The 23,188-nt window shown below is 41.1% G+C and overlaps 1 protein-coding gene across 3 annotated transcripts in view; it reads right to left on the minus strand.

Annotated features, from left to right (window-relative positions):
- Positions 1–23,188, minus strand: part of LDAH (lipid droplet associated hydrolase) — a 109,028-nt gene that overhangs the window by 2,705 nt on the left and 83,135 nt on the right. For all 3 annotated transcript variants that reach the window (XR_003524691.1, XM_027622501.1, XM_027622500.1), the window contains one exon: positions 16,028–16,110. Coding sequence is in view for 2 of the 3 variants with exons in the window: in XM_027622501.1 (XP_027478302.1) it covers positions 16,028–16,110 (83 nt within the window). In the remaining variant the exon portion in view is untranslated. The remainder of the gene's footprint in view (positions 1–16,027; positions 16,111–23,188) is intronic.

The raw sequence follows: 23,188 nt of genomic DNA on the forward strand, positions 1-23,188 counted from the left end.
CAGATAAGCTCAGGCTTCTCAATGTAGCAGATGAAAAGTGACCAGAACCCTGGTAACATTTGTACGAATAGGCTCCGTGTAGCAGGAGAGCATGTTGATTCAGTGGGCAGGTGATAATCTCATACTTCAGGTGAGAGCAAGCAGCTGCATGGAGACAGAGCCTCTGTGAAGACATTACTAAGACCCTTACTGGATACTGATCTAGACCTGCCCATGATACATACATACATACACACACACACACACACACACACACACAACTGGATACTGATCTAGACCTGCCCATGATATATATACACACACACATGTAACCCCTGCCCATGACACACACACACACACACACGTAACCCCTGCTTTTCCAAAGTCTGTGTTCTGCTGCTTTGCTTTTATGAAATACCTATGTTAGCACCTGTTTCCGCCAACTGAAAGAAACCCAAAGAGATCTTCGCTTTTATGAATAAAGGCTAAAAGTGAAAGTAGTGTTCAGTGTTTGTTTGGCAGTGGGCAGGTAGAGAGGCTGCGTGTTGTACCCGGAGCACCTCCCCCGCCGGAACTCCATTCCACATCCAGCCACTAGAGCTTTGAACTGTGTCTGCAAGCGTCCGTGCTTTACCTGAATTTACTGTGTGCACACACTAGCAAGCTGTGTCCTAAGATATCAGAAAAGCCTACGAGAGCTTATTTTTGGGGCCTGGGAACACTCGAAAAATTTTCACCATACAGGTTAAAGGCGATGGCTTTTTTCCTTTATGCCGTTTCAACTTATAAAAGTTTTCACAGGAACGCTCGACTTTCAGATAGTGGGGGAAACAGGAAGTCCCCAGGACTTCACACAATGAAGTGTCATGATAAGGTCTGCATGGTAGGCCACGTACTCTGGCTACAGTGGCAACGAGAGGCTGGAGGAGTCAAGGTGTGGTGGGAGGACAAGACGGGCATGTGTGTTACTGTCCACTGATTCTGCCTGAACAGCCATTAAATCCATTAGCTGAATATGGAAAAGAGAGACTGCGCTTATAAAAACATTGGTCTTTATTACAATACCCTTATGACTTAACCAATGTTTAAAAGGATAATTAATCCTGTAAAGAGGAAAATATGTGACTTAGTAGTCCAGAGAGTCAGTTACTAACAGCTAAACCTGGAGGTGCAGACTTCCTATGAATTACTTCACAGAGATTTTTCTGGGTGTCACCTGGGGTCTTAGTTTTGAATGCTGCAAAGGATCTGTGGCTCACAGGCGGCTCACTTATTCCTCCCATTCTCCTGGTTTTTGCTCACTGCAACCATTTCTGGGCACTCCAAAGGCCTTAAAACGGAAATTCATTTTGCCATGGCTCGTAGCAGAATGTGAAGTCCTTCCTGTTGCTAGAGACCAGAGGACCTGGCAGTGGCCTGGTTCCTTCCTTCGGGGGTCAGTGTCTCTACAGCTCAGGTGTGTGTGTGGCCTCACGGCCAGTGGGTGACTATTTCCGTCAGGGCCACCTGGCCACAGCTTCCCTTTGAGGTATCCTGGGAGGACAAGCTGCCTGCAGGCATTAATTACCTACCAACAGGGCTAATAACTTTAGGTTCTCTCTACACCACGTCCTACCCTTACCCACAAGAACCTTTGAAATTCTATCTGGGAAATAGTGTATGGAACAGTCATTGTGTCCAGTGGTTCTGCACTTCCTCAGAGTAGGAAACAGTGCTGTGAAATCTGGAAATGCTGACTTGGGCTCGTGGCCATCAGGGGTGTTTCTCTGCTCCAGCGCACTCTCTTGCTGGAAGATTCCTGAACACCGAGAGAGGCACTCTGGGAGCCCTCAGAGCAGCCCAAACTGGTGGTGAAGTCCTGGGAAAAGCCCTACTATGAAAGGGTCAGCTGGAAGGATGGCCAGGCAGAAAGACCTCCCCAGGAGCCTCTCCGACGAAGAGGACTATCACCATCCTGCACCCGCTGCTGCTTCTGCCTCACATCTCAGAGACTCTTTCTATGGCAAACTTAGCATTTACTTTTCGGTGAGGCAATCACCACTTGAAATGTCTCCCCTGAGAAGTCCAGCTTGATGAGCCTTAGCACTGGGGAAACACCATTCCTTCCCTCATGCATAAAAGTGTTAGACAGCTGAGCAGGAATAATACACATGGATTCCAGGGACCCTACACCTAGCTTCGGGTATGAAGAGACAAGTCATGTCCAAGTAGTTACGGGCATGTGCTACCCAAGGCATGTACTAGGAACCTTAACACAACACAGACAGCCTAATAGTGAGGGTTCCAGATTGCCCATATGTTCATGTAATTTTATTTCTCAATCCTTCATGACCAGTAACCATTTAGAGTGGGCTAGATATTGTTAAATCTCTAAGTGATGGTGCGGTAAGGTCTTTTGTTTTTTTTTTTGTAATTCTTCTTCAGACTATATTCACTGAAGGGCCCTCTATGAAAATCTTGGCTTACAAGTAAAACACATGGTTATTTGAATGCCTTTACATACACTGGCTCAAGATACTTCCCGTCCCTATAGATTACAAGTCACAGGCAATAGATCTGAACAGAAGACTCTGCATCTGTAACCCTAAACAGGAAACTGAAAAAGGATGGGGTGTGTAGAGGTACTAGTGGGGGTTGGGGGCAGACAGGTGAAGTAGAAAGAAAGGAAGAACTGGACACCAAAGCATGGTGGTTAAGAGTGTATACTACTATTATGTCCATATGTCAAAGCAAATTACCATCACAACACATGATAATGAACTGATAAAAACTGAGAATAATGTGCTAAGGTCTGTACTCATGGAGTCCTCACAACAACACTCTGAGGAAGGCCTTTTATCCCTATTTTATAGAAAAGGAAACTGAGGCTTAGTGGGAGTACATTGCTTAAGTTCAAACAATTAGTGAGTTGTAAAGCTGGGTTATAAATCCAGGGACAACATTCCTAATCAGTTCTTTTTACTACTCTTTACAATTAACAATGAACTGACCCAACCAAAGAGGCAAAGAATCTGTACTCAGAAAACTATAAAATTCTCATGAAAGAAATTGAGGAAGACACAAAGAAATGGAAAAATGTTCCATGCTCATGGATTGGAAGAACAAATATTGTGAAGATATCAATGCTACCTAGAGCAATCTACACATTCAATGCAATCCCTATCAAAATACCATCCACTTTTTTCAAAGAAATGGAACAAATAATCCTAAAATTTGTATGGCACCACAAAAGACCCCGAATAGCAGAGGAATGTTGAAAAAGCAAAGCAAAGCTGGTGGCATCACAATTCTGGACTTCAAGCTCTACTACAAAGCTGTAATCATCAAGACAGTATGGTAATGGCACAAAAACAGACACATAGATCAATGGAACAGAATAGAGAGCCCAGAAATGGACCCTCAACTCTATGGTCAACTCATCTTTGACAAAGCAGGACAGAATGTCCAATGGCAAAAAGACAGTCTCTTCAACAAATGGTGTTGGGAAAATTGGACAGCCACATGCAGAAGAATGAAACTGGACCATTTCCTTACACCACACACAAAAATAGACTCCAAATGGTTGAAAGACCTCAACGTGAGACAGGAGTCCATCCAAATCCTAAAGGAGAACACAGGCAGCAACCTCTTCGACCTCAGCCGCAGCAACTTCTTCCTAGAAACATTGCCAAAGGCAAGGGAAGCAAGGGCAAAAACGAACTATTGGGATTTCATCAAGATAAAAAGCTTTTGCATAGCAAAAGAAACAGTCCACAAAACCAAAAGACAACCGACAGAATGGGAGAAAATATTTGCAAATGACATATCAGATACAGGGCTAGTATCCAAAATCTATAAAGAACTTATTAAACTCAACACCCAAAGAACAAATGATCCAATCAAGAAATGGGCTGAAGACATGAACAGACATTTTTCCAAAGAAGACATCCAAATGGCCAACAGACACATGAAAAAGTGCTCAACATCGCTCGGCATCAGGGAAATCCAAATCAAAACCTCAGTGAGATACCACCTCACACCAGTCAGAATGGCTAAAATTAACAAGTAAGGAAATGACAGATGTTGGCGGGGATGCAAAGGGGAACCCTCCTACAGTGTTGGTGGGAATGCAAGCTGGTGCAGCCACTCTGGAAAACAGTATGGAGGTTCTTCAAAAAGTTGAAAATAGAGCTACCATACGATCCAGCAATTGCACTATTGGGTATTTACCCCAAAGATACAAATGTAGGGATCCGAAGGGGTACGTGCACCCCGATGTTTATAGCAGCAATGTCCACAAGAGCCAAACTATGGAAAGAGCCAAGATGTCCATCGACAGATGAATGGATAAAGAAGATGTGGTATATATACACAATGGAATATTATGTAGCCATCAAAAGGAATGAAATCTTGCCATTTGCAATGACATGGATGGAACTGGAGGGTATCATGCTGAGCAAAATAAGTCAATCAGAGAAAGACATGTATCATATGACCTCACTGATATAAGGAATTCTTAATCTCAGGAAACAAACTGAGGGTTGCTGGAGTGGTGGGTGGTAGGAGGGATCAGGTGGCTGGGTGATGGACATTGGGGAGGGTATGTGCTATGGTGAGCGCTGTGAATTGTGCAAGACTGTTGAATCACAGACCTGTACCTCTGAAACAAATAATACATTATATGTTAAAAAAAGAAGAAGAAGAAGAAGATGGCAGGAAGGGAAGAATGAAGGGGGAAAATCGGAGCGGGGGACAAACCATGAGAGACTATGGAATCTGAGAAACAAACTGAGGGTTCTGGGGGGGTGGGGGATGGGTTAGCCTGGTGATGGGTATTAAAGAGGGCACATACTGTATGGAGCACTGGGTGTTATATGCAAACAATGAATCATGGAACACTACATCAAAAACTAATGACGTAATATATGGTGATTAACATAACATAATAAAAAAAATGAACTGACCCATGTTATGAAAACACAAAAGCTAAAGACTGGGGGGAGAGGGTCTTAAACTGGCTATGAGACCTGAGTGTGGTCAGCAAGGGCAGGAGCACACCCAACATCTGTACTTACAGCCTTCTTCACAGTCTATGTAGTTCCAGGGCGCTGCGTGTCATGGGCGGGATAACTGCTGGGAAATTACTGGAATTGTTACCTGAAGATCTCAGGCTATCAGCGGCATATTTAAATCCAAAGGTTTGTATGAAGATCAAGTATTTCCTGTAGTTTCTTTCTCCTTGGCACTTGCTTTGATACACATGAGACTTGATAAGAAGTACACATTATTGAATGGGAATTATTCTGTTTCCAAACTGCTGTCATGTTAAGTAATCCATTTCTCTATTAAACACAAAATTTAATTTTCCCAGTTTTTGTACATTTTGACTTCTCAGGACTGCTTTTTGCTTTTCCTCATGTGTTTTCTGCGGTAAGGTGGAATTATGGTTACTATGGTCTCTGTGCTCACAGACATATTATCCTTTAACCTTTCAGTGCGCCCCTAAGGAGATATGTCCCTGCAGAAATGTCCCTGCACATGGTTGCAGTTTGCCACCATACAGAAACCACACTTGTCTTTTCTCATGTGGGTGTTTTTTTCTCTCACTTTTTGCTGCTGAAACTCACAGTTTCAAAGCAGTCTCACTAAAAATGACTCTAACCCTATTTCCCATCTGGTATTAGCTAAGTGGTTGAAATTCACCAGTGAGTAAAACAGCTCTGCCCTGGTGAAGCTGCCAGATTAGGGAAAAACATGGGCATGTACAAACTGGCCATTCAACACAATAGGCAGAGAGAGGTACTGTTACAGGAGCCCAACGTAGGAAAACCCAAATTCTGCCCTGAAGGAGTCAACAAAGCTTTGTTTTAATACACGTTTTGTGTTGCTGGCTTTTATGCATTACTAACAGAGGATTTAAGAACAAAAGAAATGCTAGAAACCCTCTTATGACCTAAGTTTATGTATTTGATTTAGCTAATAACTAATAAAAATCACTTTCAATGACATATCTTAAAATAATAAACATGAAAAAAACACAGAAATCTCTATCTGGTGGTGTACACACACACACACACACACACACACACACACACACACACACGGGAATACTATTCAACCATAAAAAGGAAGGAAATACTGCTGTTTGTGACAATATGGATAGCCCCTGAAGGCATTATATTAAGTGAAGTAAGTCAGAGAAAGACAAATACTGTATGATTTCACTTATAGGTGGGCTCTACCAAAAAAAAAAAAAAAGAACTCCTAGAAACAGAGAACACATTGGTAGTTTCCAGAGATGGGGGCTGGTAGGGGGTGGAGGGATTGGGTAAAAGTGGTCAAAAGGTACAAACTTTCAGTTATAATATGAATTAAGTCCTGGTGATCTAATGCACAGCATGGTGACTATAGTTAACAGTATTGTACTGTATACTTAAAAGCTGCTAAGACAGTAGACCTTAAAAGTTTTCATCACAAGACATTTAAATTTATAACTACGTGAGGTGATTATGTTAACTAAACTTAACTGTGGTAATCATTTTGCAATATATACATATACCAAATTCATCATGTTTTATACCTTAAACTAACACAATGTTTTGTGTCAATTATATCTCAATAAAACTGGAAAAAAATCTCTAATTGTATTACTTCTCTTTGTTCAACAATCCAGTAGGACTATAGGCATTACAGGAATCACAGTTCTAATAAAAGGAAGTTTTCATAGTCTTAGAATGTTATTTATTTAAATTTTACTTATTTATGTATTCATTCATTTATTCATTTATTCATTTTGTTAACCCTACGGGTAAGCTGAATTTGAGAAGCTCCTCAGAACATAATTCACCATGTAGCCAAGTTTGGTATAAACTTGTTCCTGGTGGTTAAACAAATTGAACTTCCTCTCTTCAAGTGGTCTTTAGGCAATCTGTTTCATGATAGAGTGTAGACCTGAGCAGAGGGGTAAATGGTATTTCAGGGCCAATATACTCAGAGTGAAAGGGCTTCTCATAAAGACTTCATGTTCTATTATGGTAAAATAATCTGTGAAACTGCTCAAGTTCATTATGCAGTTACAGGGGAAGAACGGTGCAGTAGGTGTAGTGTTGAGAGCTTGGACCCTGAGCCATACCTGCCTCGACTGGAATCTTGGTTCTTCCATTTATTAGCATTGCTATCTTGGGCCAATTTCTTAGCCTCTCTGTGCCTGTTTCCTTCTCTGTAAAGTGTGGGATGGTAAGATCAGAAAACAAGCATATCAAGTACCTGACATATAGTAAACACTCTAAAGGGCAGTTGCTATTCTACTGCTGATGACAATGAAGACAAAGGAATCTCCTGTGGGGGTAACATCTGTCTAGGTTCTTCCCTACAGTGGGAGTTGTGCTCAGGTCAGAGGAGGAAGCAACCACATGACCTTAAATTAATTTTTAAGAAAATATATTTTCTTCTGATAAGCTGCTTTTGATATGTCAGGCTCAGAAAATATATTAAGTATTATATACTTTCTTTCCTTTTTTCAAAAAAAAAGATGTATTTATTTTTGGGGGGAGAGGAGGGGCAGGGGGAGAGAGAGAGAGAATCTCAAACAGATTCCCTGCCAAGCATGGAACCTGACATGGGGCTTGATCCCACAAACTTGAGATCATGACCTGAGCTGAAATCAAGAGTCAGTTGCTTTAACCAACCGAGCCACCCAGGCGCCCCTTATGCACTCTTTAAGCCTAAAGCAAAGCATTTTACTATATACATTATCATATAGTACACACACACACACACACACACACACACACACACACACGCTGTATTCCCCTGAGAAGACCATGGGGAAAGACACTGGTTGGAAGATCCAAGATCAGCTGTCAACCAAATACACAAACACAGCCCCTGTCTTCAAGCCACCACTCACGCTTGGCTTGCTGAGGTGACTCTCACCAGTTTTACTTATTAATGAGACCTGGAGCCTACATTGCAGTGCCATCTGGCTATTCCTGGTTGAGTGTCTTCTAAAATGAAGGACGGTACCCGCATTCGGAGACTGTCACTTTGCCTCCTGGTAGGGTTCACAGGGGGAAGCCCCGGGCTGTCGCAGCAGCAGAGATAAGTCCCCCTGCTTTCCTGGGCTGCTTTTGCAGATTCCTCTGTTAGCATTCCACAAAGAGCTGTAGCTCCCTGGGTGTCCAGTACATGTACAAGACGACTTCTTTAGAAAGAGTGCTGAGCCGTCATGCTGTGCAGCAGGGGAAGCCCCCCGCATTGTGAGAGTAACCACAGAGCAATGGTGTAGATGCTCAGGGTAGAGACATTTTCTCCTTCGTGCTCTGAGAAGTCAGAAAAATTGTCATTCCTGCTTTCTCCACTTTTCCTCTCCTTCTCAGAAATAACTGCCACCTGACAAGTTTGGGTTTGTTTTTTGTTTGCTTTGTTTATGCTCAAAGAAGCCAAAGATCAGATACAAAGCAGCTGGCTGCCTGCCAAGGGGTCAAATCAGTCCTCGCACATCTAGGTACCTCCCAGCGAGATCTCCCTGTCCTGCCTTTATTTCCCTGTTTGCATCCCCCCCTCCTTCCAGCTTTCCCAGGCTCAGGGGACTAACCCTCCTTCATGCGTTCCACCCCTGCGGAGAACCCGGGGCAGGCTGCTGTTTTCCCCGGACAGTCGGATCTTGCACCCGCAGAGGAGTCCTACTCCGTAGCATAAGGTCTTCTTTTCTGTTATTTAAAAACCACATTCCTCTTGGGAACAGACGGAGAGCAGTCACTAAGCTTTACAATTTCACTGCAGTCTTTCTGAGCAACCCTTTTTAGGAACTTGAAGAATTGCTAAAGAAAGGGAGATAGTTTAGGAAATTCATTTTCCAATTTACCTTGTTTCCTTTCTTCCTTTTATCCGGTATTGGCTCAATTATCATTCTTGAGACCATGAGAATTAAAATCCCCAAAGACGAAGAGGCGTGGCTGAGGATGGAGGTGACGACATAACGCTCTATGGCCAGAGCCGCCAGCCCTCTTCGGGCCGCTCAGGGAGCGGTGGGACTCGACGCAGCGACGGAAGCGGAGCATGAGGAGGGCAGAGGCCGGCGCGCCACGGCCGGGACCCCTCGCAGCCACAGGCTTGCCAAGTGAGGCGCCCCCTTTCTGTGCGGCTCAAGTGTAAAGGGCCAGAACACGCTCCCAAATGGAAGGCACTGGACGAGCTAGTGACTGGCTTTGTCTCTTTCTCACCCGGGACTAGAGTAAGAAGCTGACCCGAGGCATCGACTTTCTTCGGCCGAGGCTACAGGGTCTGAGGTGTCGGCAACAAACTTCCCCTCTTGTCTCCGCTTCTCCCCGGTCACGTGCCCGTATCCCCTTGTCTCCGCTTCTCCCCGGTCACGTGCCTCAGGAAACCGGCAAATGTGCTCAAGGGTCATGTTTAACTAACTCAGGGAAATGGCCAAGCGCAGCCCATCTGAATTCTCTGCACGGGGGTACTGGCCCAAGTCCTGGTAAAGATTAAGTACTCCTGCACTTTCCTTCACCACTGTTCGTTCCTGTACAACATCTGTTAGGCATCTCAAGGGGAGCAGTGGCTGTGATCTAGAATGGGGTTGGGGCACTCCAGGGTCTCTGGGCTGTATACTTAATATCACCCAAATCTTTCACTGCAGAATGAAAATATCTGGGAAGGAGTGTGTGGGGGGAGAAGTTAAGCAAATAGTCTTTTTAAAGCACTCAGAGGCATATCTAGGATATAACTAACTTCATAATAATAACAATAGTAATCATAATAATAATAAACTTTTGAGTGCTTAGTCCATGACAGATACTCTTGAAAGGTCTTCATATCAATTATAGCATTATATTTTTGGAACAAATGTATGATATTAGAGACTATTATTAAACCGTTTTATTGATGAAAAAGGAGGCACAGTGAGGTCACGTAACTTAATCAAGGTTCCCTAAGTAAACTAGTGGTAGAGCCCCCCTCCCACAATCCCTCTCATCTGTTAATCCAGCCACATTCCTAGGGATGACTGATATGAACTGGTCGCTCCCAAGGATCAATCTTTAGATGTCTTCTCTCCATATACCACTCCCTTTTGTTACTGTTACCCAGGCTCATGGCTTCGAGTCTATCCTCACTACATCCAGTTCGAAATGCTGCCCCGACCACCATTCTAAGCTTCATACCATACGTCCAGCTGCCCAGGCTGCGACTCAGAAGACTGCTCCCCAGTACACACCAGCTCCTTGCAATCTCAAATGATTGAGATAAAAACAAACCTATGTATTTCCAGGATGATTATGACATTCTGAACAGGTTTCAGATGACACAGGCAGAACTAACACCATCAGTTTCAGATGGAGGCGTGGCGGAAGGCAGTCCTGGTTAGCTGGTGCAGGCAGACTTCCTATGCTCCGCTAAGCAGGACTTGTGCGTGTCTGAAGGATTTGCATGCCCGAGTCTGCAAACAACTGCACAAGGTTTGTTCCCAAAGGCAACGTGCACCTCTGGGCTCAGGGGGGGCCAAGAAAGAGCCATAGCAGAGGGGTTCCTGTTCCTGAGGACATTCTGCCCCTTTCCCAACCCCCCTGTCGCCCTGGCCTGGCGACAGGTGGCCCCTTGACGGCTGCCTGCCTTTGTCACAAAGCTGCACCTCGTGTGTACTTGCCAGGAACGATCTGAGACCCCTGCCGACTGACAGGGGTGTTCAGATTCGGTCTGGCAGTAGCACAGACCAGCTGTTTCCATACGCCTAGGCCAGAGATGGTCACGGCAGTTTAGAATTTCCCTCCTAAGTGAGTTTTAAATGAAAACTTCAAGTTTCTAAACCAAACACTAATTCACTTTTCTGTGAGTGAGACATACATTCCCTTACAGTTTAGAACAATGACAGAACAAGGGAATGCTAACCTATTTGCCTCAGACACACCAGGTGGCTCATAAAGCAGAACATACCCCAGGGGTTCCCCAAAGAACTGGGACTGGGGTGGCGAAAAGGTACAGCTGATTCTCTTACTTGGGTTTATTCTCTGCTGGTTCTCATTCCCACCCCTCCCCCTCCACTCCTGTCTTGTTCATTAGCTCCTCTACTTCCTCTCAACCTTGTGAGCTGTGCTCCCAAGGATCAATCTGTAGATGTCTTCTCTCCATATACGACTCCCTTTTGTTACTGTTACCCAGGCTCATGGCTTCGAGTCTATCCTCATTATATCCAAATCGAAATTCCACCCCGACCACCATTCTAAGCTTCACGCCCGTATGTCCAGCTGCCCGCCAGACATGTGTCCGCTTGGGAGTCCCACAGGTGTCTCAAACAAGGTGCCCCCATGACCTAGTTTCTCCACCACCTGCCATGACTTGCCGGTACTTCTCCCCCATTCCCTACCTTGTTACCAGTCTACGTAGGGAAACACAACCTGAGACTCCTCCTTCTCATTCTCTGGTGTCCTATTAGTGCAAGTGCTTCTGGTTCTACCTCCTCACTCTCCCCCTATCCCACCTCCTCTCCGCCCCCATCCACTGCCTCGGTCCTTGTAAAAGCCTTCTGGATGATCTCCCTATCTCAGATTTCCCTCTGTTCCAGTATTTTCCACACACCCCCCCCCAATAATCCCTCTCATTTGTTAAGCCAGCCACATTCCTAGGGATGACTGATGTGAACCGGTCGCTCTCACCTGGCTAGCTGTTCACGGATGGCACAGGCTTAGAGAGGTAAGTCGCTATGTCAGACGGTGGTCAAACATTTTGTATATCACCCTGCTCATTACCCCTTTGCTGAAACCATGCACTAGCTCCCCAACAGCTCAAAATAACCTCATCTTTTTAGTGTAGCATTTCATGGCTTCTTGTTCTCAGGCCAGCCCCCAAGCCACACCACCATGCTGCCCAACCTTGTCTGGTGTCACAAGAGTAGGGCTTCCTCACTGGGGGGGGTCTATGGGTCCACATGAGTTCATGTGGATGTGGTGAGTGGGGGAAGGGTAATGTAAATTTGCTTGGGAAAAAGATGACATCTTTATTTTTGCTAACCTCTAACTATAATTTCATATTTCCTTCAATTAGTAATATAGGCAACAAACAATAGTTGTATGAGTAACACCTATATTTTGTTACCTATAAAATTATGGAAATTTTCAAATCACAGGAAACTTGAAGATAACTAAAAAGTTATTTATGCTCCTTGCTACACATTTACAATTTTAATTCTATTTATCTTATTATTTAATGTGTTAATAAAGGTGTACATACTATATACCACAAATTTGTTTTTTTAAGTTATTGTGATAACTATACTTCAATACTATTGCTTTTTTTGGTAGTAATTTCATGTATTTATCTTACATACTTAAAAATGTTATTCTGAGTAGGGGTCCATACATGAGAGGGCCAAAGAGACCCCTGGCACAAAAAAGGCTGAGAATCTATACCCTAATGGCTTCCCCATCCATCCATCTAGTATACATTAACTTATTTATTAACTTTGCAGGTATCATAAATTGTTCTGAGTCTTTAGAGACACCAAGATGAGAAAAACATAGTTCCTGACCTGTAGGTGGACAAGAGGGGCAAACTGACTACTTAAATACTGTGTAAAAAATGCAATATTATAACTACACAGGGAGCCAGGGAAGCTGGAGGAGGGGCATCTAACCAAAACCAGGGGCTGGGGAAGGCCTCTTGGAGATGACAAGGGAGACAAGTTTTATTTTTTCTTTTTATTTTTTTTTAAAGATTTTATTTATTTATTTGACACAGAGAGACACAGCAAGAGAGGGAACATAAGCAGGGAGAGTGGGAGAGGGAGAAGCAGGCTTCCCGCCGAGCAGGGAGCCCGATGTGGGGCTTGATCCCAGGATCCTGGGACCATGACCTGAGCCAAAGGCAGATGCTTAACGACTGAGCCACCCAGGTGCCCCTGGAGCCAAGTTTTAAAGGACAGGTAAGATTCAGTCAGGTGAAGACAGAACACAATCTATGATGCCACAGGTCATGGTACACTCTTTTGGAAACAGCTATGAGTCTGGTATATTTGCTCCAAGAAAGGGAAACAACTTTATGTAGTACTGAAGCACTGCTAATAAATGCAACTGTCTGATACTGTGTATAAAGTCTCTAGACCTGGGAGGGAGGCAGGCAATCAGCCCAGTGGATTTTTCAGAGTTAAAAAGGCCCATTTTCCTCAAGAAGATAAAAGTTCTCTTCACATGGACAATGGGAATCCAGTGGTAGAAAATCTGAATGTAGAGCCAAAGCCTGCTGATTATGGTATGATAGTTTTCTAGGGGATCCGAAAGAATCCCAAAGCCATCCACATGATGTAGTAGAGAGACTACTTTTAGACTTTCTTGTGGCTTCCTGACTAGATGGCACAAAGACACATTTTTCAGAACTGTTTTAAAATTTGTTGAATAATTGAGATACCTTATTTTTGCAACAAAATATGTGGTTCATGGAGTCTCCACACGGGACAGTCCTGGATAGGTAGGAAGTTTTTGAAATCCCTATGTTTGCGGCTGAAATGGGACAGAGTATCCTTGACTAGAGTATCTAAAAAGGGATATGTCTCGTCTTGGGAATCGGTTTTCAAGTTGAACCACGTATCAGGATTGTTTGGAAGGAAGGAGGCAATGCTCACCACCTTCCTAAGACTATGGGCCCTTTCAAGTTTCCTTATTTTCTCAAGCAGACTGGGACGTCTGTTGAATCAACCTTCACCAATATTAAATTACAGCATGTTTCCTCTTTCTTCATTACAGAAACAAAAAGTTGCAATAAACTTCCTGTCTCTCTGTACCTCGTTTCGCTTAGGAACTGGAACTGTATTATTCTAGTGGAGAGATCAAACTGAGCTGGTACAAAGGATAATCAATTAATGGCAAGGTAGTTTTGCATCATTAAACTAAACAATGCCTTGCTTTCCCAAGTTCCACAAGTCCCTTTAGTGCTGTCTCAAAAAACAAAACAAAACTATTCTCTGTAGTTGGAAAAGTTTATTCCTGTGACTGTGTTAATAATAACCTTGAAATGGCCTGCCATCTACCATTATACCCCCATTTCTCTTTTAAAAGTTTCAGTGAACTTACAGTCCTGACACAGTTACCATAAGCAGACTTCGATCTGGGAATGATTACACTTGCATATGGATTTAACTTAGGACAGGAATAAGTTAGCACCTTCTTGTGACCTCTTTCTGAGCACAACATACAAACAGAATCCAGAAATGATGAGTATTTTATAGCAGCTGGCTTCCACAGGTGGTAAGACAGGCTTCGACATGTGATGGGTCTAGTCATTCTGCAAGTGTGAATTTTGGAAGTGGGTATCTTACTAACTGGGAATTGAGTTGTTTTTATGAACTTCTGGCCTTGAGAGCTTAAATGCATTTTTGAAACAAATTCACTTATAATTTAGCTGAAAAATAAAATACTGTTTTTGTATTTTTACATCCTTCAGTGACTGGAAACAGCTGAAAGTCCCGAAGAAAGTGTTTTTCTGAGGCCCCAACCTCCCCCATTCAGCTAGTGAGGGTTTCCTTCTGGCTTCAAAATTTCAATCTCTAGCCAAATGCTGTTTTATAAAAAGATGACCACTATGGCCATAAGTCAAACACATATTTTCAAAAGTCCTCTCTGAGTGAAGCTCCTATAGATCAATATTCTGAAAATATTTTTTTTAAGAGAACATATATATTTTTTGCTTTAAGATAATTGTATTGGGAGGTTCTAGAAATACGAATTAACACTGTAGCAAGCTGAAGTCAAATGTCTCAAAGTTTATGAAGACATTCTAAACCCAAGGGGAGGGTATCTGAGATTTGACTTGCAGACTGTAGGTTCTTGGGCCCTGGAAGAGGTGACCACTCAGCAGGGCTCACTGCATTGGGCTCTGCAGATGTCACAGCTCAGCACTGACTGTAAAGCTCTAGATTCCAGATTAGCACAGCTCCCCAGAAATATATAAGCACATACGTACTTTAAAACGTTCTAGTAACTACATTAAAAAGTATAAAAGAATGCATGAAATTACTTTTAACAGTCTATTTATCCCAATAGTCTAAAATATTATCATTTCAACATGTAATCGATATAAAAAATATTTTCTCTCTTATGGGTACTAAGTTTCTGAAATCCAATATGTCTGTTATGCTTACAGCACATCTCCTTTCAGACTAGCCACAAAGAACCACACGTGGCTGGTGGCTATCATATTTAGACAGTTCAGTTCTATCCTATTCAGAATGGACAGCAGACAAATGATGCCATGGGAGTACCAGAGCCACCAATTCTAGGGTTCTTAGACATATTCTCAAACACAGTACCCTCATAGTTTCAGAGACTGGTGCTTCCAAATGTGTTTGTGTAAGACTCTAACATTTGGGGGTGCCTGGGTGGCTCAGTCAGTTGGGCGTCTGCCTTCGGCTCAGGTCATGATCCTGGGGTCTTGGGATCAAACCCCCCATCAGGGTCCCTGCTCAGCGGGGAGTCTGCTTCTCCCTCTCCCTCTGCCCCTCTCCCTGCCCATGCTCTCTCTCTCTTTCTCTGAAATAAATAAATAAAATAAAATAAAAAAAGATGCTAACATTTGGAGCAGTTAACTCCCAAATGCTAAATATTTCAATCTTTGCCCTTCTGCACCTCCTTGTATAGAAATCTGGTCTTGGTGTCAGAGCTGAACATTCCTGTTCTAATGCACTGGAGAATAAAGAAAGACAGGCTGAGTCAACAGGTCATAGTGATGTTAGTTCTTGTCCAGTGTTTTACTCACATTTTGATATAACTCAATTATTCAATAAATATTATTGAGATCTCCTCAGCATAAGACCCTAGACAGAAGCACTGATTCTAGAAACAAACCTAACAAAAACAGGTGGTAAACTTTATTTAAGTATATACTGAAGTGTACAGTCAGCTTTACTGACTTCCTATGCAACTTTCAAGAACTGCCTTATTTGAACTAGAAGTAGAACTCTATGTGAAATCTACAAACCCTGAGGTCTTACAGACTCTTAACCAATTCTAGCACTTCATGCTCAGTAAATATTTCCGCCCATCTACTTACTTCCTTGCAGCACCAAAGTGATTACCTTAGGTAAGTATGCCTTTATGGTTTCGTTGTCTCTCTTCACCACCTTCATCATTTCTTGGCCCCCAAGGTAGGCAGCGTTAGCTACATTTAGAAAAAAGAGTCAAACACTTAGAATACAGAGAACGAACACAAACGTCACAAATGTCAAATTAATTGGATTTAATTCCTGTTCCCCCTTTTCCTTGCAGCAAGCACTGTCTGATGTGAGGTGTCACAGAGGCCAAGAGAGGTATGTCCCCCTCACCTGCCTTTCTCGACAGTGACACACAGCAGTGACAGGACTGCTTAACGTTGGCCGCCACAGCTGATGGTGTACGGTGTGCCCGATCAATGTGTTTTTGTGATTTAAGGATTGTAAGGTTTCTTTTTTTTTTAAGATTTTTTTTTTTTCTTTTAAAGATTTTATTTATTTATTTGACAGAGAGAGAGACACAGCCGAAGAGGGAACACAAGCAGGGGGAGTGGGAGAGGGAGAAGCAGGCCCCCCGCGGAGCAGGGAGCCTGATGTGGGGCTCGATCCCAGGACCCTGGGATCATGACCTGAGCCGAAGGCAGACGCTTAACAACTGAGCCACCCAGGCGCCCCTGTGATTTAAGGATTAAAAGCACACACTTCTACAGCTAAATCATGTATACCAGGGAAACTGCATGCAGTTACTAATGTGAAACTTTCCTGACCCTTTATTTATTTTTTAAAGTTACAACTAAAATGAATGTTTATTTTAAAATAGGTTTAAAGGCTCCCTAAAGAGTTTTTACTGAGGGTTAGTTCCATTGTACTGACTGCATACTGAGCAAAGTTGACCCTCTCCCTTTCAAGATGTCACATATCGGAGAAAGAGAAAGAGAATCAGAGACAATGTGAATTTATGTGGCTTTCTTAGACTGGTCTGCAAATTTTCATTAAATGCTGTGTGCCTTGGGTTCCATTTTGATTGGTATATTATTGTCACTTTGCCTGCTTTTCTGTCATCATCTGCCTAGTATATGTGTCCTTTTCTTTATTTTTCAATCTTTTCTCGTTTTAAGTATGTCTCTTGAAATCATAAGCAGACCTCCTTAAAAATGTAATTTGAAAGTATCTCTTAAATAAAGGGACTTAACACAGTCACATATATTAATATAAGAGAGATCTGGTCTGACTCGTCATCCTGTTTTGTATATGCTTTTGCTTTCTTTTGATTTCCAACTCTCCTTTCTACTCCCTTTAGTGTGAATGATGTTTTTTTCTCCTATTTATTTTAAAGTTCATTTATTTTTTTTAAGTAATCTCTACACCCAACATGGGGCTTGAACTCACAACCCTAAGATCAAGAGTCGCACGCTCTTCTGACTGAGCCAGCCACATGCCCCTTTACTATCTCTTAAAAATTTCTTTTCACTAAATAGTGTGAAAGCACGAATTCTATTTTTATTCACCAAGTGGTTAGCTGTACCTAAAATTTTGGAAAACTTGTATTTTTTTCTATTGCTGTCTGGAATTAATCAGTGTCAATAATCTCTCCATCCAAACAAGGTGGCCCCTGGCATCCTGCACTTTCCTCATGCCTTCCTTCTACCCTGTCTCCTCCTGGGAACTGTAGGTAATAAACTCTTACTCCAAAGGCAGTTCTCCATGCCTGTCACTTTACCACTGTTGATTCAAACAAATTCTAGACACACTGTAAAACAAGGAGGCCGAGCTGGTATTCTGGGGAGGTCAGTGCCCTGGTTTTGTAGGGCAGAGTAGTGGAGGGGAGAGAGCTGCCGAAAGAGGGGGTGGGGAGGAAGCTCCAGAGATCAGCAGAGGGTTCCTCTTCAGCTCCAGCTAAGTACTAATTGGCACTATCATGTCGGACACCACCAGAAGCTGGGGAAAGAACCACCTGAAAGGACTTGGAGGGAACAATGCCCAAACTGGGAGTACTTATTGTTCCTACCGGCCTAGTAGGAAAATCTCGTAATTCATGGTGTACCAACTATAGAACTTGGAAAAGTTTTGCCTTGGTAGTGGGGTAAAATTAGCCCTAAACTAAATGTGTCTTGCAACCAACTAACAGAGCTTAAAAGCAAGAACAGAAAGTATCAAACTATTTCCAAATAACATAATTGTCCTGTAACAAAGCTCAAGAACATCTACATAAATACAAAAATATCCAGCACCCAAAAAGGTAAAATTAACAATGTAAAGCATACCATAAACAGTTATCAAACATGCAAGGCAAGAAAATACAACCCAAAATAAGGGAAAAAAATAGTTAAAACTGACTCCAAAATGACAAAGATAATAAAATTGGTAAACATTCAAGTAATGGTGCTGGGAAAACTGGATATACATACACACAAGAATGAGCTGGACCACTACCTTATACCACATACAAAAATTAATTAACAATGGATCACAGTCCTTAATTTAACAATTAAATCTATCTACAGAAGTCTCAGAAGGAAATATAAGAATAAATCTTTGTGATCTCAGATGAGACAATGGGTTCTAAGACATGACACTAAAAGCACAAGTGAGAAAAGGAAAAATAAACTGGTTTTCATAAAAATTACCACCGTTTGCACTTTAAAGGACCCCATCAAGAAAGTGAAAAGACAGCCCACAGAATGAAAAAAAAATCGTATATCCAAAAAGGATCTAGTATCCAGAATATATAAAGAACTCTTTATATAAAACTTGATTAAAAATGGGCAAAAGGGAGTGCCTAGTGGCACAGTTAGTTAAGTGTCCAACTCTTGGTTTCGGCTCAGGTTGTGATCTCAGGGTCATGAGCTTGAGCCCTGCATTGGGCTCCACACACTCAGCTCAGAGTGTGCTTGAGTTTCTCTCTCCCTCTTCCTCTGCTCCTCACCCCCATGCTTGCATGCACTCCCTTTCTCTGTCTGAAATAAATAAATCTTAAAAAAATAAAAATAAAAATGGGCAAAGGATTTGAATAGGCTTTACTCTAAAGAAGAAGTACAGATGGCCAATAAGTGTGTGAAAAGGTGCTCAACATCATTAGTCATCAAAGAAATGCAATCAAAACCAGTGTCATATCACATCACATCTAACAGGATGGCTACAAGAAAAAAGACAAACAAAAGCCAGTGTTGACAGGGATGCAGAGAAACTGAAGCCCTCATACATTGTGGGTGGCACTGTAAATTGGTACAGGCACTTTGGAAAATAGTTTGACAGCTGCTCAAAATGTTAAATATAGAGTTACTGCATATATCCAGCAATTCCATTTGTAGGCACAAACCCAAGAACACTGAAAACAGAGGTCCACACAAAATTTGATGTGAATGTGTACGGCAACATTGTCCATGATAACCAAAAAGTAGAAACAATCTGTATGGTCATCAACTGATGAATGGAAAACCAAAATATGCATAAAATGAATATTATTGAGCAATAATGAAGTACTGATACATGCTACAACATGAATGAATCCTGGACACACCATGCTAAATGAAAGAAGCAAGTCACAATGGGCCACGTACTGTATAATTCCTTTTATGTTAAATGTCCACTATAGGCAAATACATTGAGAGAGAAAGTAGATTAGTGGTTGTCAGGGACTGCGGGAAGGTGGAAATGGGGAGTGATAGGCATGGGGTTTCTTTTTGAGGTGATCAAAATATTCTAAAGTCAGATAGTTGTCAAGGTTGCATTACTCTGAGAATATACTAAAAAACAACCACTGAAGAGGGAGTTTTATTGCATTTTAATTATATCAAAATTAGGCTATTTTTAAAAAATTGGTATTCAGAGATATTGAAAGTTTTATAACCTATTCCATATATTTGAGAGGTGAGAAATATTGAGCATGTTAAACAGAATTAGGGAAGATATAAGAAAGACTCATATCAAACTTCTAGAGATGAAAAATACACTGGATGGGATAACAGCAGAGTAGATATCATAAAAGAAAAATTAGTGAACTGAAGACATAGCAATAGAAACTATCCAAAAGGAAACAAAGAGAGAAAGAAACTGGGGTGGGGGGGTGGCAAGGGGAAGAACAGAACCTCAGTGAACCACAGGTGAACTTCAGAGTGGTGTCATACATCATATACCATGTAACTGGAGTCCCTGAAGGAGGGAGGTACAGAAAAAATACCTGAAAAAATATTAAAATATTACAACCATAAACCCACAAATCCAAGAAGCTCAAAGAATCCCAAAGTACAAGAGCCATGAAGAAAACTATACCAAAGTATATAATGAATGGCTGCAAACTAATGATAAAGAGAAAATCTTAAAAGTAGATAGAGAAAAATGGTATACAGTTCACCCTTTACAACATGGGTTTGAAGTGTGTGGGCCCACTTATACATGGATTCTTTCTGATAAATACAGGACAGTACTGTAAATGTATTTCCTCTTCCTTATGATTTTCTCAATAATGTTTTCTTTTCTCTAGCTTACTTTATTGTAAGAATACAGTATATAAAAATGCAACATACACAGCATGTGTTAATTGACTATGTTATTGGTAAGGCTTCTGATCAACAGTAGGCTATTAATAGTTAAATTTTTGGAGAGGCAAAAGTTATACACAGATTTTTGACTGCACAGGGGGTTGGTGTCCCACCCCTCATATTGTTCAAGGGTCAACTGTATTACATACAGAGGAACTAAGAGTTAACATGACAGCAGATTTCTTCTTGAAATGATGTAACTAGGAGACAATGGAGGAACATTTCTAAAGTAACAAAAGGGGAAAGCTTGCCAATCTAGAATTCTATAGTCAGTGAAAATAGCTTTCAAAAATGGGAGAAAATACATTTCCAGACATACAAAAGCTGAAAGAATTAACTATCAGTGGAATTACAAGAAATGTTATGAGAAATACTTAAAGCAAGAAGATGATATCTGATGGAAATTGTGTCTACACAAAGAGATAAAGGACATCAGACAGTAATTATGTGGGTAAATTTAAAATACATTTCTCTGTTATTTATATCTCTTTATAAGACGATTGACTGTTTAATCGAAAACAGTAATAACATATCAAAGAAGTAAATATATGACAACAGTATCACAAATGCTAGGAGGGAGAAAGGGCTCACTGTTGTTGAGTTTCTTATGGCATACTTCAAGTGGTATAATATCATTTGAAGACTGTAAAAGTTAAAGGTGTTCACTGTAAATCCTAAAGTGACCACTGACACAGCAAAACAAAGAATGACTAAGAAGCCAATAAAGGAGATGAAACCATAAAAAATACCCAACTGATTCACAGGAAGGTAGGAAAAAAGCAAAAATGGAACAAAGAACATAGGAGACAAATAGAAAATATATGTCAGGATTACAGATTTAAGCCAGCCCAATTCATAACTACATTAAATATAAATTGTCTCAACATTCGAATAAAAAGGCAGAGTGGGTAAGAAAGCAAGATTCAACTATTTGCTGCCTACAAGAAATGGATCTTTCATATAAAGACATAAATAGGCTAAAAGTTAAAAAATGGAAAAAGATACATCATGCTAACATTAGCCCAAAGAAAGGTGGAATGACTATATTAATATCAGAAAAACTGGATTTCAGAGACAAGAATATTACCAGAGATAAAGGGTCAATTCATCAGGAATGTATAAAAGTCCTAAATGTTTATGCACCTAATATGTTTGAACTTCAAAATATGTGAAGTAAAAACTAATAGAAATATAAAAAGAAACAGATAAATCCACAAATACAGTTGGAGATTTCAACACTCATCTTCTAATAATTGATGAGAACAGTAAGAAAGAAAGTCAGTAAGGATACAGAAAATGACACCATCAATCAACTTGACCTAAGCGACATCTACAGAACAGTCTCCCCAACAAGAACAGAATATATATTCTTTTCAAGTATCCACAAAGCATTTCCCAAGTCAAGTCACATCCTGGTCCATAAAACATGTATCAATTAAAATCATATAAAACATTTTCTCTTGCCATAATGGAGCTAAATTAGAAATCAATAACAGAAAGATACCTGGAAAATCGCCAAATATATAGAAATGAAATAACCCATTTCGAAATAATCCCTGGGTCAAAGAAGAAATCTAAAGGGAAATAAGAGACTATTGTGAAGTGAATAAAAATAAAAACACATCATATCCAAATTTGTGGGACATGACCACAGTAGTATTTAGAGAGCAATTTATAAAGCACTAAAAACCTATTTTAAAAATGGAAAAATATCTCAAATGAATGACCTCAGTTCCACTGTAGGAAACTAGAAAATTAACTCCAAAGTAGGGAGAATAAAGTAAATAATATTCATAGCAGAAATTAGTGAAACAGAAGGCAGAAAAACAACTGAGAAAATAAATGAAACCAAGAACAAATTCAGTAAAATTGATAAGCCTTTAACCAGACTGATCAGGAAAAAAAAAATACATGAGAAGACATGAGATAGAAAACATTTTCAATATCAGGAAAGAGAAGTGACACCCTAAAGATCTTACAGACGCCAAAAGGATAATCAGGTAATCTTGTTAAACAACTTTATGCCAAGAAATTCAACAAATGAAATAAAACGAACAAAGTCACAAATTTTAAGCTTACTTGAAAACAAACAGATAACCTGAAAAGTCTTTTATCTAAATTTATAATTTAAAGCCTTTTCACAAAGAAAACTCCAGGGTAAGAGGACTTCATTGGTCTGCTCTACCAAACATTTAAGGAAGAAATAATACTGATTTTATATAAACTCTTCCAGAAATGACTACACATATATGGATATTGGGTTTTTGACAGAGGTAGCATTTAGAGCAGCAGAAAACAGTGGTCTGTGGTAGGCAGAATTCTAAGCTGACACAAATAATCCTTGCCTTTCTACAGTCTCCTCCCTTTTGAGTGTGGGTGTCACCTGTGAATCTGATGACATCTTACCCCCATGAGTAGGTTATGTTATACAGCAGAGATGACTTTAAGAATGATTATCCTGGTGGGCCCAACCAAATCACACAAGTCTTTCAAAATCTGAGTTTTCCTCTGGCTGGTGGGAGAAGAGGCAGTCAGAGATTCAAAGTGCTAAAAGGATTAGAAGTACCACTGCTGGTTTGAAGCTGGAGTTCATGTGGAAGGGAACGAAGAGTGACCTCTTAGAGCTGAGAGGGACCCCTGGCTCACAGCAAGACAGTGAGTACCTGAGTCATAAAGTCACATAAACTGGACTTTGTCAACAACCCAA

Source organism: Zalophus californianus, chromosome 8, assembly GCF_009762305.2.
Source record: "Zalophus californianus isolate mZalCal1 chromosome 8, mZalCal1.pri.v2, whole genome shotgun sequence".
Classification (NCBI taxonomy): Eukaryota; Metazoa; Chordata; class Mammalia; order Carnivora; family Otariidae; genus Zalophus; species Zalophus californianus.